A 17,787-nucleotide genomic window follows, 5' to 3' on the forward strand; every position below is an offset into this window, starting at 1 on the left:
GCCGGATATCCGGCTCTACAATTTTTTATACTTTACACCAAAAACCTCTGCTTTTTAAAATCTTAATTGGCTATAATTTTCTTATTATTGAAGCTAGAAGAACATTTTTTCTGAATAAGTTTAACTTTATGTAAATTTATATAAGATTTTTGGAGAAATTTTTTTTTACTACTTTAATATCTGGTAATTTGGCCGATTATCCGGCCGGATATCCGGTAATTTGGCCGGATAACCGGATATTTGCCGGATATCCGGCGTTGGCCGGATATCCGGCCGGTTACCGGATATCCGGCATTTGAAATCAGCCGGATATCCGGTATCCGGTATCCGGCCAAAAAAGTATCCGGCCCAACCCTAGAACTTTCGTAATTAACTATGCTCATTTTCGTAAAAAGATAAAATGTTAATTATGTCTATTTAAAATTTGCGGATTTATTTATACACTTACAATTTTTCTTTTGGTGCTTTCCCTTCAAGTGCATGTCAAGCACTGAAACGCAACAATCACTTACTTTTTTAACAAACTGAAATTAGGGAGTTTTTTCTCTTATTCAATACCCTCCGGGGTTCCTAGCCGTTTGACTAATTAACCTGTTTTAAAGTTCAAATAAGGAAGGGGGAGGGGTTCTGTGTTCGACTAGTCACTCTTAGGTGAACTGCTTTCTTTTTTGCAGCATTAATTATTCTTTTTCAGAATAAGTCAGATGGCCACCGGGTTGAAGTGTGAATACGAAGGTCTGACACAAAACTATCTACACGGAGTTCTAGACACCATACAGAAGTCTATTAGGCAAAAGGTAAAGAAATTTGGGCTCAATACCAGCTGAGTATCAACAAATTCCCCAATAGTAAAAAAAAGGCTAACCAAAATAATTGTTTAAAAACTTTTTTTCCCCCAATGGTAGTTGAATATCCACACATTTTCCCAATGCAGGTAGCTGAGTATCCAAAAAAGACCCCAATAGTAGCTGAATATCCCGTGGATACTCAGATGGAATTGAGCCGAAATTTGTATTCCAGTTTGGCCCCAATTAATTTCTGCTGGGTTAAAACTGGTTTTAAGCAATGCTGAAAAACTTTGTATCGGGTAATATAACATAATTTTTCACTAAAAATTATAGTTTTTGGCCCCGAGAAATGGATCTATAGAAATTAATACTTCCATATTGTTACATGGGTATTTTTTATCGTCACTTAAGATTGCTAGTATAGTCCTCAGATATTGGTCAATACGTTCCTCCACGGTCAGAGGAGGGGATGGGATAAAGTCATAAGGGGGAGATGGAGTTTGTCGTTATATTAGCAAACTTGGAGAAACATTTTATCATAGGTATTCGATAATATTTCATAAGATTTTTATAACCTTTCTCTAAAACTTTGGTCTATAAATTCAATTATGTATACTATTTTGACTTAGACCAATAGAGTTTAATTTTAATTTGTTATCTTGGTGTTTTTTTTAATTAAAAAAAGCCATAAGTTTTCATGAAAACTACTCTTGTTATTTGAATTATGCCACTAACAACAACAAAAATATCAACAATCTTAAGTGTAAAAAAAGTATTTAAGCATCACTCATCAAAAATTGTCAATTAGCAAATAAATTTTATAAAGACTTGCAAAAAATTAAGATAATAAGAAAACTTACATAAGAAAATTAATACATTTTTACAGGGATAGAAAATCGAAAAAACTGGAGGATTTTTTATCAAATATTAGAAGAGACATAAAACTGTAAATTATATTAGTACCCAAAGTTTTTAAAGGACATTCTCTCATCATTTGGCCTGAAGACTTTATGAAATATTATAAAATTTTGAATGGTTGATTATAACTAGTAGTGTCCTAACTTTTCAACTAATAATTTAATCCTATAGAAGGAGCATTTTGTTTATCATCATTGTTCATCAAATTATCGTCCATTGTCATATCTAATTTTAAAAGTTTGGGGCCCTGTGGATATAGAATTACATTTTGTTTTTAGAAGATAATTCCCTGTTGCCACATGAACTTGAATTAAAGTTAACAAAGTGTTAAACATTTGGATATTATAGAATCTTAGAAACTAAGTTCAAAGTACACAAGGACAAAATTTTAAAGAGTAGCGTAGCTGTAAAATATTTCATAGAGGCTTCTTGGGACAGCTTAAAGTGGAATGGAGAACCATATATAGTTAGACCCAGCAGTTAGTGAGATATTTCGGCACACACACAGACAGACATTCTGTTACTTTATATAAGTTCTTGTCAATCAGATTAATTGGAAAATATATTTTTTTGCCCCGAGCTACTCTTAACCTAACTTTCATCATCTAAAACATTCTTAACCTCTGAGGGATGTAACTGCAGGACCAATATGGCTATCCTTTTTAGTGAACTTTCTTATAGGTCCTGGGATGGTTTATCCATTTTTTTTTTTTTTTTGATAAAGAGAAATCGCATCTGAGAAACGAACTACTCTTCTTAATAAAAATGTTTTGTAGAAGAAAAAAAATGTTCAGCAAAAAACCTAGAGGGAAGGGGTTAAGACGTCAATAGACACAAGTTAAAAGTAAATTATAGAGCAACTGAGCTTAGACATAACAATTGTAAAACTCAACAGTTATAATATTTTTAGCATTTGCTGGCGCCTAGCAAATAATTTCCAGGATCTGGGACACAAATTCTGCCACTTTTTTTATTCATGTTGAATCATCTTTTTTTTCTTTTTTTTTCTTTTTTTTTTCTTGCCTAGTTGGGGTTTTAACTCTCATATTATTTCATTGGTATTTCCCCTCAAAGTACGTAGTTGAACATTGAAAACCACCCTGTTTTTGGAATTAGGGGAGAGTTTGTTTATTACTTTAGGTGAGGATAAGTTAGGTTGCAACGGGTACAAAAAAATTTTAATTGGAAAAAAATCTATTACTATTTATTTTTAAAAAGCAATAAGTTTTTTTTAAATCTTCCATTTTAGATTTCATATGCGGCAAATCTAAGCCTTGAGAGGCCTAATGTAAAAAGTGCCATTCGGTGATCAGCTTGGGTTAAGAGTAAAAAAAAACAGTTTTTTAAAGGAAATGTTTATAAACAAAAGGTATTTTTTTCAAGCTTTGCTTCTCTACAACTATTTTTTTTAAATAAATGGTGAAAAAAGACAAAAATATTTAAATTTTGCAAGATAAATAAATGTGTGCACATGAATTTTGTAAATTGAAATATAAAGACATGACATCTGCACTGCACTCAAAGTCAACAAGGACAACTTCTTCTCAAAAGAGAGGCATTATGAAAACAATTCTAAGTGAAAACTATTTCTCCCCTTGATACCCACTTCCCTTGAGCTACATCTAAACCCCTTTTTACTCTTATTACTTAGTTATTAAGTAATAAAATGCTAACTATGCAACTATTCAGCCATTCCTTTAGGGTTAATCTTATTCATGAAGATCAGGGAGGGAGGGTTCTGTAGATTATAAGTTACACTGGTTCCAAAAGTTACATAACCACGTTGTTTTATTCGTTGGTTATGGGTGCCTTTATTGAATTATAATTTATTCCGAACTAAAATGGGGTAAAACATTTCAACCATTAATCTACATGAGGGGTATTTTTTAAAAATTTTATTCACATTATTGTCGAAGTATTTCGATTTTTCGTCTATTGTCTTGTCCCTTAAGATGAAGACATTATTTTTTTTTAAATTTTGAATCTTGTTTTATTTAGGATGAAGAAATGAGTTGGTTGGACAAAAGTTGTTTACATTTGGCCATCAAAAGGAAGGAAAAACTGGAAACATTAACATTTCAGGTAAATAGATAGTTGGAAAGATAGATAGATAGACAGAAAGACAAATAGATAGATAGATATTGCTGTAAAGATAGATAATAGAATAGATATACCTGTAAAGATAGATGATAGATTTTACAGAAAATTATAATAAGACATTGTTAGATAGATAGACAAAGGATAGATAAAAAAAAAATAGATTTTAAGATAAAAAGAATACACAATGGGTGGGTCGATTTTGGGATTTTACATTAGTAGACATTGGCAAAGATTACTGGGCCAATATAAAACCCTGTGAAACTTGAAAGGGGTTTTGTAATCCAAAAACAACAGGCGCGCAGGGGGTATAAAATTTGCCCACCCCCTTATAAAACCAAAAATATTAATTCCTTTAAACAACGGCATGTTGCATATCAAAATGACCGCATTGAAATGCTGATTATGAATCTGAAAACCGTTTTAAAAAATATTTAAATTTTTGGTTTTATAAGGGAGTGGGCAAATTTTATACCCCCTGCGCGCCTGTTGTTTTTGGATTACAAAACCCCTTTCAAGTTTTACAGGGTTTTATATTGGCCCAGTAACCCTTGTCAATGTCTACTATTGTGAAAATCCCAAAATGCTTGCAAATCGACCCGCCCTAAATTTCACAGATAGATAGATTTAAGTAGAATGACAAATACAATAGAATAGCAGAAAAGAAAAATAGAAACAATGATAGAAAGATAGATAGATAGGAAGGATAGAATGACAAAGATAAATAAAAAGTCTTAACTAAATCTTAATTTTAGATGAAATCTCCGGCGGTTAAACAAGATTGGGTGACTGAGCTTCGTTTAGCTAGATTGGTAAGTTTCAAAATTATTATGACGTCGCAATATCACGTGGCTTAGCGCTTTATTTGTTGTGGGTTTTTTCTTTAAGTAATGAAGATTTTTGTGCTGTTACATGTTATAAAAATTACTTTTCATTCTTGTCTTTTTTGAGTATTTTTATTGTCATTGTGGTTTTTTGGAGGAAGTGTAACTTTTTTTAATATAAAAGTACAATTACATAATTTTTACCTACTTATTATATCTGATGTTATGTAAGTTTTAAAAATCATTAGGTTTGGTTTGGTTTGCAGTATAGCTACTCTGTGTCAGTCTGTATAAATCAAAGTTTTTATGTATACTACTGTTGTTATGTCAGGCGCTTATCAACTCTTATTACATATGGTATATTATTTGATTTTAAATATATGTACAGAACATCACTTTACATTATTATGACCTAAAGACAAAGTGTTAGAAATCAAAGGGTTGGTTTTCATTTGATATATCTTTCAATTAGAAGTAACATAATTTTATCATTGCTATATTTTTATCCTTTTCAGGCTTTAAGTCCCCACAACTCGCCAGGATGGGAGATTTTAGACAAATCAAAATTTACAGGTAAAACTTATCCATATCGCTTCGAAACCGATTAATATCCATTGGAATAGAACCGGTTCTCTGTGATACTGAAAAATTATGTGTAGCATAAGGATAAGATATCAACCTGCATTGGAAGACAATTAAATATATTATGAGACTAAAAGTTTGTCTGTTTGAAATATGAAAAATCGTAATTGTTAGATTAAGAATAGGTATAATCTTTACATTACCTCGATGTTTGGATTTACTGAGGAAAAAAGAATGTTTTTTTTAATTGCTTTTGATTTATTGTAGAATTAGTTCATCAAATCTTAGTGTTGATTTTATCCTTATTTTTCCTTTTCAGGGAGGCTTCCACTTTACGTGCAGCATTTGCCTGTTCTGAATTCTGAAGTACAAACAGAGATCACGTGTGGCACGAGCTACACACTGCTTATTCAAACGCCAACACGTACTCTAAGGTGATTTATTTCTAACTAGAGGCCTCTATGTTAAGAGCAGCTGTTTATCAAAAATATCAGCTATTTTCTTGGATTTAAGGCGATTTCTCTTAAGAGGGTGGTGGCACTCTTCCCCCAAATAGCTATAAACCTTCCCAGGACCTGTGAGAAGCTACACTGTAAAGGAGAACCTAATAGGTTGAGTGGTTAGCGAGATCCAAGCTACAGACAGAGAGCCTTTTACTTCATTATAAAAATAGATCTAAGAGAGTACCTATTAGAGAGCAGACCTGCTCTATATTAGGTTCTCTCCGGTTTTTTTTTATCTATTCCTTCCATATTCTTGTCAATTGTACATTTATTTATCAATCTATTCAACTTCTATGATTATCTCTTTACCAGTCTGTTAATGTTTAAATGCTCAAGGATTTAAATATCTCTTCTCATATTTTCTATCAATATATCGAATTTTGTGTTTGAAGATTGAATTCTTAGTCGTTTATTTAAGGGGGGGGGTTTTTAGATGCAACCATCTTGTAATCAGTGAGCAAATGGCACTTAGAATTCGAATTTCGATCTGAAATTTTGCATGAGTAATCCTTGATAGGTCTATTTTCCCTAAATCGAACAAAAAGTTGGAAAAGTAACGGCTGGCGGCTGGCAGCTCAGCCGTTTAGCCGTTTTTTGCCTATTTTTAGGGCAAAATCATCATTAATTACGTAGGAATCAACTTTTTAAAACATATTTCTGGTTTAATTCAGGTTAAATGATAATTATAACCATTTTTTAAAATTTTTAGTACCAGCTGCTAAACGGCTAGAACCGGCTGAAAACGGCTGGGTGCCGCCAAGAGTATAAAGGGTAGATAGGGCTTGTGACATGTCTAGGGGTAGGTTTCTATGGGTGCTGAGCTCAAAAATGCTACTAAAAATAGTGACGGCCAATCCCTATGGCAGCTGGGTAACAGCTGCAGCTCAGCTGCGAGCGGCCAAGAGTAGAATAAGTAGTAGGGCTTGTGACGTGTCTAGGGGTAGGTTTTTATAGGTGCTGAGCTCAAAAATGCTAACAAAAATAGTGGAGGCCCATCCACATGGCAGCTGGGTAATGGACGCAGCTCAGCTGGGTAACGGCCGCAGCTCAGACGAGATAGGCCAAGAGTAGAATGAGGCATGTGACGTGTCCAGGATTAGGTTTTTATGGGTGCTGAACTCAAAAATGCTTCTAAAAATATTTTCGGCCAATCCCTATGGCAGTTAAGTAATAGCTGCTGCTCATTTGTGAGTGGCTAAGAGTAGAATGATTATATAGGGCTTGTGACGTGTCTAGAGGTAGGTTTTTATGGGTGCTGAGCTCAAAAATACTACTAAAAATAGTGACGGCCAATCCATATGGCACCTGGGTAACAGCTGCAGCTGCAGCTCAGCTGCGAGCGGCCAAGAGTAGAATGAGTAGATAGGGCTTGTGACGTGTCTAGAGGTAGGTTTTTATGGGTGCTGAGCTCAAAAATGCTACCAAAAATAGTGGCAGCCCATCCATATGGCAGCTGGGTAACGGCCGAAGCTCAGCTGGTAGAGGCCAAGAGTAGAATGAGTACATAGGGCATGTGACATGTCTAGGGGTAGGTTTTCATGGGTGCTGAGCTCAAAAATGCTACCAAAAATAGTGGCGACCCATCCATATGGCAGCTGAGTAACAGCTGTAGCTTAGCTGCGAGTGGCCAAGAGTAGAATGAGTAGATAAGGCTTGTGATGTGTCTAGGGGTAGGTTTTCATGGGTGCTGAGCTCAAAAATGGTACCAAAAATAGTGGCGACCCATCCACATTGCAGCTGGGTAACAGCTGCAGCTCAGCTGCGCGCCACCAAAAGTATAATGAAAAGATTGAGCTTGTGACGTGTCTCAGGGTAGGTTTTTATGGGTGTTGAGCTCAAATATGCTACTAAAAATAGTGGCGACCAATCCATATATGGCAGCTGAGTAACAGCTACAGCTCAGCTAGGAGCGGCCAAGAGTAGAATGAGTAGATAGGGCTTGTGATGTGTCTTAGGGAAGGTTTTATGAGTGCTGAGCTCAAAATGCTACCAAAAATAGTAGTGACCCATGCATGTGTCAGCTGGGTAACGGCGGCAGCTCAGCTGGGAGCGGCCGAAAGTAGAATGGGGTATAGTCCTTTCCATGACATCGCTCCATATGGGGCGATGATTTTAATTGATCGCCTCTTATGACATGGGGCGATGTGATGGCTCCTTGAAAGGGGCGATTTAATAGCCCCATATAACAAGAGGCGATGTTATGACTCCTTGAAAGGAGCGATTTAATAGCCCCTTGCCCTAAGAGGCGATTAAATGATCCTTTATCGCTCCTTTATCGCCCCTTCTAAAGAGGTAATGATATGTCCTCTTATCCCAAGGGGCTATTTAATTAAATATCGCCTCTTCATGGCCCCTTCACTATTATATATATCTTAGTCCCTTGATGGCCCCTACATCGCTCCTACATTGCCCCTTCATCGCTCCTCCATCGCTCCTTCTCCAAATTTATATTACATTGTACTTTGATGGCCCCTACATCGCCCCTCCATCGCTCCTACATCGCCCCTTCATCGCTCCTTCTTCAAATTTATATTACATTGTACTTTGATGGCCCCTACATCGCCCCTCCATCGCTCCTACATCGCCCCTCCATTGCTCCTACATCGCCCCTCCATCGCTCCTACATCGCCCCTTCATCGCTCCTTCTTCAAATTTATATTACATTGTACTGTGATGGCCCCTACATCGCTCCTACATCGCTCCTTCATCTCTCCTACATCGCCCCTTCATCGCTTCTTCTCCAAATTTATATTACATTGCAACTTGATGGCCCCTACATCGCTCCTTCATCGCTCCTACATCGCTCCTTCATCGCTCCTTCTCCAAATTTATATTAAATTGTACTGTGATGGCCCCTACATCGCTCCTACATCGCCCCTTCATCGCTCCTTCTACAAATTTATATTACATTGCAACTTGATGGCCCCTACATCGCTCCTACATCGCTCCTACTTCGCTCCTCCATCGCTCCTCCATCGCCCCTTCATCGCTCCTTCTCCAAATTTATATTACATTGCAACTTGATGGCCCCTACATCGCTCCTACATCGCTCCTACATCGCTCCTCCATCGCCCCTTCATCGCTCCTTCTCCAAATTTATATAACATTGCAACTTGATGGCCCCTACATCGCTGCTACATCGCTCCTCCATCGCTCCTACATCGCCCCTTCATCGCTCCTTCCACAAATTTATATTACATTGTACTTTGATGGCCCCTACATCTCTCCTCCATCGCTCCTCCATCGCCCCTTAATAGCCCCTTACCTTAATTTATATAAAAAAGCCCCTACATAGCCTCTCCATCGCCCCTTAATAGCTCCTTACCTTAATTTATATAACATAGCCCCTACATAGCCTCTCAATCGCCCCTTAAAAGCCCATTACCTTAATTTATATAACATAGCCCCTACATAGCCTCTCCATCGCCCCTTACCTTAATTTATATAACATAGCCCCTACATAGCCTCTCCATCGCCCCTTAATAGCTCCTTACCTTAATTTATATAACATAGCCCCTACATAGCCTCTCCATCGCCCCTTAATAGCCCCTTACCTTAATTTATATAACATAGCCTCTACATAGCCTCTCCATCGCCCCTTAATAGCCCCTTATCTTAATTTATATAACATAGCCCTACATAGCCTCTCCATCGCCCCTTAATAGCCCCTTACCCTAATTTATATAGCATAGCCCCTACATAGCCTCTCCATCGCCCCTTAATAGCCTCTTACCTTAATTTATATAACATAGCCTCTACATAGCCTCTCCATCGCCCCTTAATAGCCCCTTACCTTAATTTACATAACATAGCCCTACATAGCCTCTCCATCGCCCCTTAATAGCTCCTTACCTTAATTTATATAGCATAGCCCCTACATAGCCTCTCCATCGCCCCTTAATAGCCTCTTACCTTAATTTATATAATCCTTACCTTAATATATATAACATAGCCCCTACATAGCCTCTCCATCGCCCCTAAATAGCCCCTTACCCTAATTTATATAACATAGCCCCTACATAGCCTCTCCATCGCCCCTTAATAGCCTCTTACCTTAATTTATATAACATAGGCCCTACAAAGCATCTCCATCGCCCCTTAATAGCCCCTTACCTTAATTATATAACATAGCCCCTACATAGCCTCTCCATCGCCCCTTAATAGCTCCTTACCTTAATTTATATAACATAGCCTCTCCATCGCCCCTTAATAGCCCTCCATCGCCACTTAAAAGCCCCTTACCTTAATTTATATAACATAGCCTCTACATACATACAGACAAAGATCCTGTTACTTTATTATAAGGATTAAAATAAAATAGTTATTAACCTCCCCAGGACCTATGAGAACGATCTCAGGATCTAAGAGAACGATCTCAGGACCTATAGGAATCTTCACTGTAAAGGAGAACCATATTGGTTCAGCGGTTAGCAAGATCCTTCGGTACAGACAGACATTCATACATACAGACAAAGATTCTGTTAATTTATTTTAAGAAATACAGATAAAATTGTTATAAACCTTTCCAGGCCTAAAACCATCTCAGGACCTAATTTCTGCCGTTGACAACTCGAGTTAAGTTACTATATTATTTTTACAATGTTTAACTTATCTGTTATTATTGGCTGACGAAAAGTTTGGGCAAAAAAAAAGATTTATCCTTCAATGAAATATCTCTCCAGTATAATTTTGGCAAGTGCTAATTTATTAAGTATAAAGTTTGCCACAAATTTACCAAAAAATCTCATTGTCATTTCGCCAGGGAGGATTAGGATAGTTCCCAAAGTGTTATAAGTTGGCTTATCCAAGAGTGCTGTCTAGTCTCCAAAGTTTTATAATACCGTTTTCTTATTCGTTAGATTAACAACCTTGGGGACTTTTTATTGTTTTGTGATTGTTTAGTTCATTAAGTTGAGTGTCTAAATGTTTTAACCACTAATTCTAAACTAAAGAAGGGGTAATTTTGTGAATCATCAATGGGAATAATTAATATATAAACATACATATATATACAGTGTTTTTTTTATGAGAGCATTTTTGAAAGCAATTTTACCCTACTTATAGTTATCAGAATTTAATGAGTAATGGCTTATTCTCTTCGTTTTTTATAACCATTAACAGAAAAGCAAAAAAATATTTCAGTTTTTATTTAAAAAGTACAGTAAATTCAAAATTTCAAAACATGGGTGTCAACATCTAAAATAGTTATTTCTCGCATAGTATTATAAACGGCTTTCCGCGGATATAAAAAGTACAATTATGAGATTAAAACTAGTTTTTTTAGGCCCGAGGTGCCGAAGGCACCGGCTAAAAAAACTGGGTTTAATCTTATGATTGTACATATCTATATTCGTAGAAAGCTGGATATAATACGATGCTAGACATAGTTTTTTCGTATGGATGAGAACCGGTTCCTATCCACCGGATTCAAATGAATACGAGAAATGGTTTTAGCGCATTTTTCTTATGCTCAAATCTTCTACCCTTTCCAAGAATGGAGGGAGTACATTGGGGGGCCAGTATTCCCTCCCTGGTTGAGATATGGCCTTCAAATTTCAAAATGTTCTAGTACATGTCACAAATAGTATCTATATAAATTTTTAGCTCTATATCTCAACTTTGAAGCGTTTTGCAGCCATTCTTGCAAAGGTAGATTATAAGAAAAATGCACTAAAACCATTTTTAGATGTTGACACCTAAGTTTTAAATTTTTTAATTTACTGTACTTTTTGAATAAAAACTGAAATATTTTTTGCTTTTCTATTAAAGGTTATAAAAAAGAAGAGAATAAGCCATTAATCATTAAATTCTGATAACTATAAGTAAGGTAAAATTGCTTTCAAAAAAGTTCTCATAAAAAACACACTGTATATATGTATATATATCATTTTATCGACAATCGTCTTATCCCTGTAGATCTCTGATTATCAGAGCATTTTTGAAATATTTGCTGCTTATTTTTTGGCTGCCTGTGGCAAAATAATTTTTTTTCATAAAAAATGTATACAAAATTGTCGTATTAATTTGGTAAATATATCATTGCACTTGAATTATTTTTAAGTCACTAACGACTAATCCCATAGATGACCCTAGGAGTACTTTAATGAATAGATGTGGTGGAGAGGGGGGGAGGGGGAAGGTTAAGAATTTAAGGGAAGTGATACCTTCCGGGGGCTGAAAGTGTTGGTCCCCTCCCCAAAATGAAAACTTTTCCTGCGAGTAAAATAAGCTTCAATGTAAAGGAGAAGCATATCGGTTCAGTTGATACTGATAAACATCCTGTTACGTTAATGTAAATATTAGTTTAAGGATAGTCTGTATAATCTCAGGGAGAAAGGAAACATTAGGCAATTTTTACAATAGTCTCCAAAGTTTTATAATGAAGTTTTCTTATTCGTTGGCTCAAAACTTTGGGGACTTTTGTCATATTTTGGTTGTAGTGTTGCAATTTTGTGTATCGTTATTAGGGATGGATAAAAATTTATCGGCCATTGTCTTATTCCTTTAGATCCTTGGTATAATCAACTGAATAACAGTTCCAACAACAAAAATTAAGATATTGCTTCGCTTTTTATGGACAAATATCCTGTTATTTTATTATAAGGAAAAAAAATAAACTATCTTAAAATCATCTCAGGACTCAGCGGTTAGCAAGATCCTACGGTATAGACAGACAGACATACATCATATCGGTTTAGCAGCAAACGAGATCCTTTGCTACAGACAAAAAAAAACTTTGTATATCGACTAGCGGCTACGCCCCCAGCATCTATTGGCTCTGTATTCAAAGGGGAATGAATTAAAGCCTAAAACCTTCCCAGGACTTAAAATAGAATAGCCTAAAACCATCCCTCGACTTAAAATAAAATAGCCTAAAGCCATTACAAGACAAATATTAAGCTTACCTGAAATAGAAAGCCCAATCTGTTTAGTAGTTATTGAGATCTTAAGTTTCAGAACAGAAAGCCTTATTAACGTGGACAAACGCAGGATGTTTCGGACAAATGTCGGAGTGGACATTATATAAGTAAAACGCAGAAGTGTCTATAATATCTTAAAAATTAGGTTTCAACAACATTTGTTTAGTTATTTCTACACAGGTTAGGTTAGGTTAAGATATAAATATACAAATAAGCCCCCTGCAGGGGTTAGGCATATAAAAAAACATATTTGACAGTTGTAAACAATGTGAGAAAAAAATATGTTTTAGTTTAATGAAATGTTCTATCTGTTTCAAACCTTTGCCTTTCGATAGAACTTACCTACTTTGGAAAACTGTTAGACTGATTTTAAAATTTCAGTCTGTGAGAAAAGATATTCAAGATTTTTTTTGTTTTGAAAGATTTTTATCTTATAAATAAAATAAAAGACACTCCTGCGTTTTACATAAGCAATGTCCACTCCGACGATTGTCCCATTCCTAGGTTTGTCCACTCCAACGTTTGTTTATGTTTTACTACTTTATATAATAGGATAATATGTATTCTTCTTTTATATTTCTCTTTTCTTATTCACTTGCAGCTGCGCTCTTTTTAATGTAAGGAGGCAGAAAAATAGCCTAAACCAATTAGGGGCTTAAATCTGAAAATGAAAAAGCAAAAAACCATCCCATGACCTATGTGAAGCTTCCCTTAAATGGAGAATTTAGTCAGTTTATGAAATTTTTAAGCTTCAGACCAAAAAAAATACTTTTTTTGTTAAAAGAGAGACTTTTCTACAATTAGGGTTAGTCCTTTCGTCATTGCTCTTCTCATTAAGTTAAGCATGTGGTTTTCTCTGCTATTGTTAAAGATAGACTGTTGAGATTTTTAGTGAATATTCCCATGACATATGTATATCCAGTCTATAAATTATTTTGTCTGTCTCTCAATTATGCTTCAAAAGACTTAGGTTTCGTGATAATCTTTGAGTAATAGCATATTCTCTTAAAGTCTGCTCTATAACTTACTTTGTCTGTTTGTCCATTATATGATCCTTATTCAATATTCTATTTAACTAAAAAATTTCATTCTCTTAGTTTATTCTTTTTTCTTTATTTCATTATGTTATTATATTATTTATATTTATTTTATTAATTCATTATATTTTCATTATAATTTTCCTTTTTAAATGCGAAACTTTTCTATAGTAAGGATTGGTTTGTCCGTACGTCCAAACGGTTTGACGACATTTTCTTTAATTTAGACATGTTATAAATATCCTATCGATTTCAAACTTTGCAGAATGATTTCTATAACAGTTGGGTACAATACTATATTCATTACTAGAAAGTATGTACGTCCATTTTTTTGTATAATATCATTGTCCCATTCATCTGGGTTTTGGAGTAATGTTTCTTAGGACAACAAGGTTTAGTATTATAATCAAATACTAAAAATAAAATTATGCCCTTTTACTATATTCTATACTAGCAGATTCGCCCCTAGCCTCTAGGGGCTTTGCCCCAAGAGGTGATAAAAATTTTTTTTGGCGAAATTCGTAATAGGACCAAGAAAATCTTCAGCAAAAAAAAAATGGGGGGGGATTTTTTTGTTTTTGGGGGGGTTGGGGGTATCCCACCCCCCAAGAAAATAGCCTAAAACCACCACAGGACCAGTAGGTATATTCCCTGAATAGTAGAATATAATCGGTCCAGTGGTTACCGAGATCTTAAGGACTGACAGACGGACAGACAGACGGACAGACAGACAGATTGATGGACAGACATCATTCTACTTTGTATTATAGATTTACGCTAATTTTAACAAAATTTATGTTTGACCTCCTGATTTTAGAGCTTTGCTTTTGTGAATGTTGTTATCCTTGTTATCTTGCTTTTTTTTCCTTTTTCATAACCTATTATATAAAGTAGTAATCTTTTTTTTGTCTGTAGAAAAGCTAACCGCTGAACCTATATGGTTCTCCTTTACAGTGAAGCTTCTTTTAAGTTCATAGAGGGTTTATAATTATTTCGAGGGAGGGTATCTCCACCCTCCCAGAAAATTCAACCCAAGAAAATTATTACCCAATCCCCTCAAAAAATCTTTTTAACTTTTTAAAAGCAAAGCTTTTCTATATTAAGGATCAGTCCGTACGTCTGTAACGGTTAGCTATTTTCGTTAATTTAGGCATGTGATTCCTGTAGTAGAAAGGTACGATTTAGAAAGTCTATAATCATTATCAGAATATCCGTACGTCCATTTTAAGCATACTAATTATTAACTTAGAACAAATTTTTATGTATCAAAATTATCCGATTAATCTGATTTCTGGGATACTGATTCCTAGGACAACAAAATAGAATGTTATAAGCGAATCATATCTATAATCAAGTCCAAAAAATGTGAGTACGTCCTTAAGCATTTTCCTGCATGTAAGCAATTTCTCAATAAATTTACTTACAATTTTGTTTCGAATTTTAAATTTATGTTCTGACTATTCAGTTCTGACACTCTACATTATTAATGTTCATTAAACTTTTTTCTACCGTTTCAGAGCTTTGCTTTTATAAATGTTGTCATCCTTTTAAAACTTAAATTTAAAACTGTAGAGGGTCACATTCCTTCCTTACCTTAATGCCCTACCTTCTATAATGAAGGGGCAATACAATTACAGAGGCTGTACAGGAGCCATAAAGGGCCTATGTTATATAAATTAAGGTAAGGGGCGATGAAGAGGCTATGAAGGGGCTATGTTATATAAATTAAGGTAAGAGGCTATTAAGGGGCGATGGAGAGGCTATGTAGGGGCTATGTTATATAATTAAGGTAAGGGGCTATTAAGGGGCGATGGAGATGCTTTGTAGGGCCTATGTTATATAAATTAAGGTAAGAGGCTATTAAGGGGCGATGGAGAGGCTATGTAGGGGCTATGTTATATAAATTAGGGTAAGGGGCTATTTAGGGGCGATGGAGAGGCTATGTAGGGGCTATGTTATATATATTAAGGTAAGGATTATATAAATTAAGGTAAGAGGCTATTAAGGGGCGATGGAGAGGCTATGTAGGGGCTATGTTATATAAATTAAGGTAAGGATTATATAAATTAAGGTAAGAGGCTATTAAGGGGCGATGGAGAGGCTATGTAGGGCTATGTTATGTAAATTAAGGTAAGGGGCTATTAAGGGGCGATGGAGAGGCTATGTAGAGGCTATGTTATATAAATTAAGGTAAGGGGCTATTAAGGGGCGATGGAGAGGCTATGTAGGGGCTATGTTATATAAATTAGGGTAAGGGGCTATTTAGGGGCGATGGAGAGGCTATGTAGGGGCTATGTTATATATATTAAGGTAAGGATTATATAAATTAAGGTAAGAGGCTATTAAGGGGCGATGGAGAGGCTATGTAGGGGCTATGCTATATAAATTAAGGTAAGGGGCTATTAAGGGGCGATGGAGAGGCTATGTAGGGCTATGTTATATAAATTAAGGTAAGGGGCTATTAAGGGGCGATGGAGAGGCTATGTAGAGGCTATGTTATATAAATTAAGGTAAGGGGCTATTAAGGGGCAATGGAGAGGCTATGTAGGGGCTATGTTATATAAATTAAGGTAAGGAGCTATTAAGGGGCGATGGAGAGGCTATGTAGGGGCTATGTTATATAAATTAGGGTAAGGGGCTATTTAGGGGCGATGGAGAGGCTATGTAGGGGCTATGTTATATATATTAAGGTAAGGATTATATAAATTAAGGTAAGAGGCTATTAAGGGGCGATGGAGAGGCTATGTAGGGGCTATGCTATATAAATTAAGGTAAGGGGCTATTAAGGGGCGATGGAGAGGCTATGTAGGGCTATGTTATATAAATTAAGGTAAGGGGCTATTAAGGGGCGATGGAGAGGCTATGTAGAGGCTATGTTATATAAATTAAGGTAAGGGGCTATTAAGGGGCGATGGAGAGGCTATGTAGGGGCTATGTTATATAAATTAAGGTAAGGAGCTATTAAGGGGCGATGGAGAGGCTATGTAGGGGCTATGTTATATAAATTAAGGTAAGGGGCGATGGAGAGGCTATGTAGGGGCTATGTTATATAAATTAAGGTAAGGGGCTATTAAGGGGCGATGTAGGGGCCATCAAGTTGCAATGTAATATAAATTTGGAGAAGGAGCAATGAAGGGGCGATATAGGAGCGATGAAGGAGCGATGGAGGAGCGATGTAGGAGCGATGTAGGGGCCATCAAGTTGCAATGTAATATAAATTTGGAGAAGGAGCGATGAAGGGGCGATGTAGGAGCGATGAAGGAGCAATGTAGGAGCAATGTAGGGGCCATCACAGTACAATTTAATATAAATTTGGAGAAGGAGCGATGAAGGAGCGTTGTAGGAGCGATGGAGGGGCGATGTAGGAGCGATGGAGGGGCGATGTAGGGGCCATCAAAGTACAATGTAATATAAATTTGGAGAAGGAGCGATGAAGGGGCGATGTAGGAGCGATGAAGGAGCGATGTAGGAGCGATGTAGGAGCGATGTAGGAGCGATGTAGGGGCCATCACAGTACAATTTAATATAAATTTGGAGAAGGAGCGATGAAGGAGCAATGTAGGAGCGATGGAGGGGCGATGTAGGAGCGATGGAGGGGCGATGTAGGAGCCATCAAAGTACAATGTAATATAAATTTGGAGAAGGAGCGATGAAGGAGCGATGGAGGGGCGATGTAGGAGCGATGGAGGGGCGATGGAGGGGCGATGTAGGGGCGATGTAGGGGCCATCAAAGTACAATGTAATATAAATTTGGAGAAGGAGCGATGAAGGGGCGATGTAGGAGCGATGAAGGAGCGATGTAGGAGCGATGTAGGGGCCATCACAGTACAATTTAATATAAATTTGGAGAAGGAGCGATGTAGGAGCGATGGAGGGGCGATGTAGGAGCGATGAAGGAGCGATGTAGCAGCGATGTAGGGGCCATCAAGTTGCAATGTAATATAAATTTGGAGAAGGAGCGATGAAGGGGCGATGTAAAAGCGATGAAGGAGCGATGTAGGGGCCATCACAGTACAATTTAATATAAATTTGGAGAAGGAGCGATGTAGGAGCGATATAGGGGCCATCACAGTACAATTTAATATAAATTTGGAGAAGGAGCGATGAAGGAGCGATGT

The 17,787-nt window shown here is 36.4% G+C and overlaps 1 protein-coding gene across 8 annotated transcripts in view; it reads left to right on the forward strand.

The window, feature by feature from the left end:
- LOC145329033 (rho guanine nucleotide exchange factor 10-like) overlaps nt 1-17,787 on the forward strand; it is a 216,333-nt gene that overhangs the window by 185,772 nt on the left and 12,774 nt on the right. For all 8 annotated transcript variants that reach the window (XM_080173043.1, XM_080173040.1, XM_080173042.1 and 5 more), the window contains 5 exons: nt 695-797; nt 3,705-3,788; nt 4,559-4,615; nt 5,143-5,200; nt 5,529-5,643. In XM_080173043.1, coding sequence (XP_080029169.1) covers nt 695-797; nt 3,705-3,788; nt 4,559-4,615; nt 5,143-5,200; nt 5,529-5,643 — 417 coding nt within the window. The remainder of the gene's footprint in view (nt 1-694; nt 798-3,704; nt 3,789-4,558; nt 4,616-5,142; nt 5,201-5,528; nt 5,644-17,787) is intronic.

This window comes from Acartia tonsa, chromosome 9, assembly GCF_053477335.1.
Source record: "Acartia tonsa isolate MP-2025a chromosome 9, ASM5347733v1, whole genome shotgun sequence".
NCBI lineage: Eukaryota > Metazoa > Arthropoda > Copepoda > Calanoida > Acartiidae > Acartia > Acartia tonsa.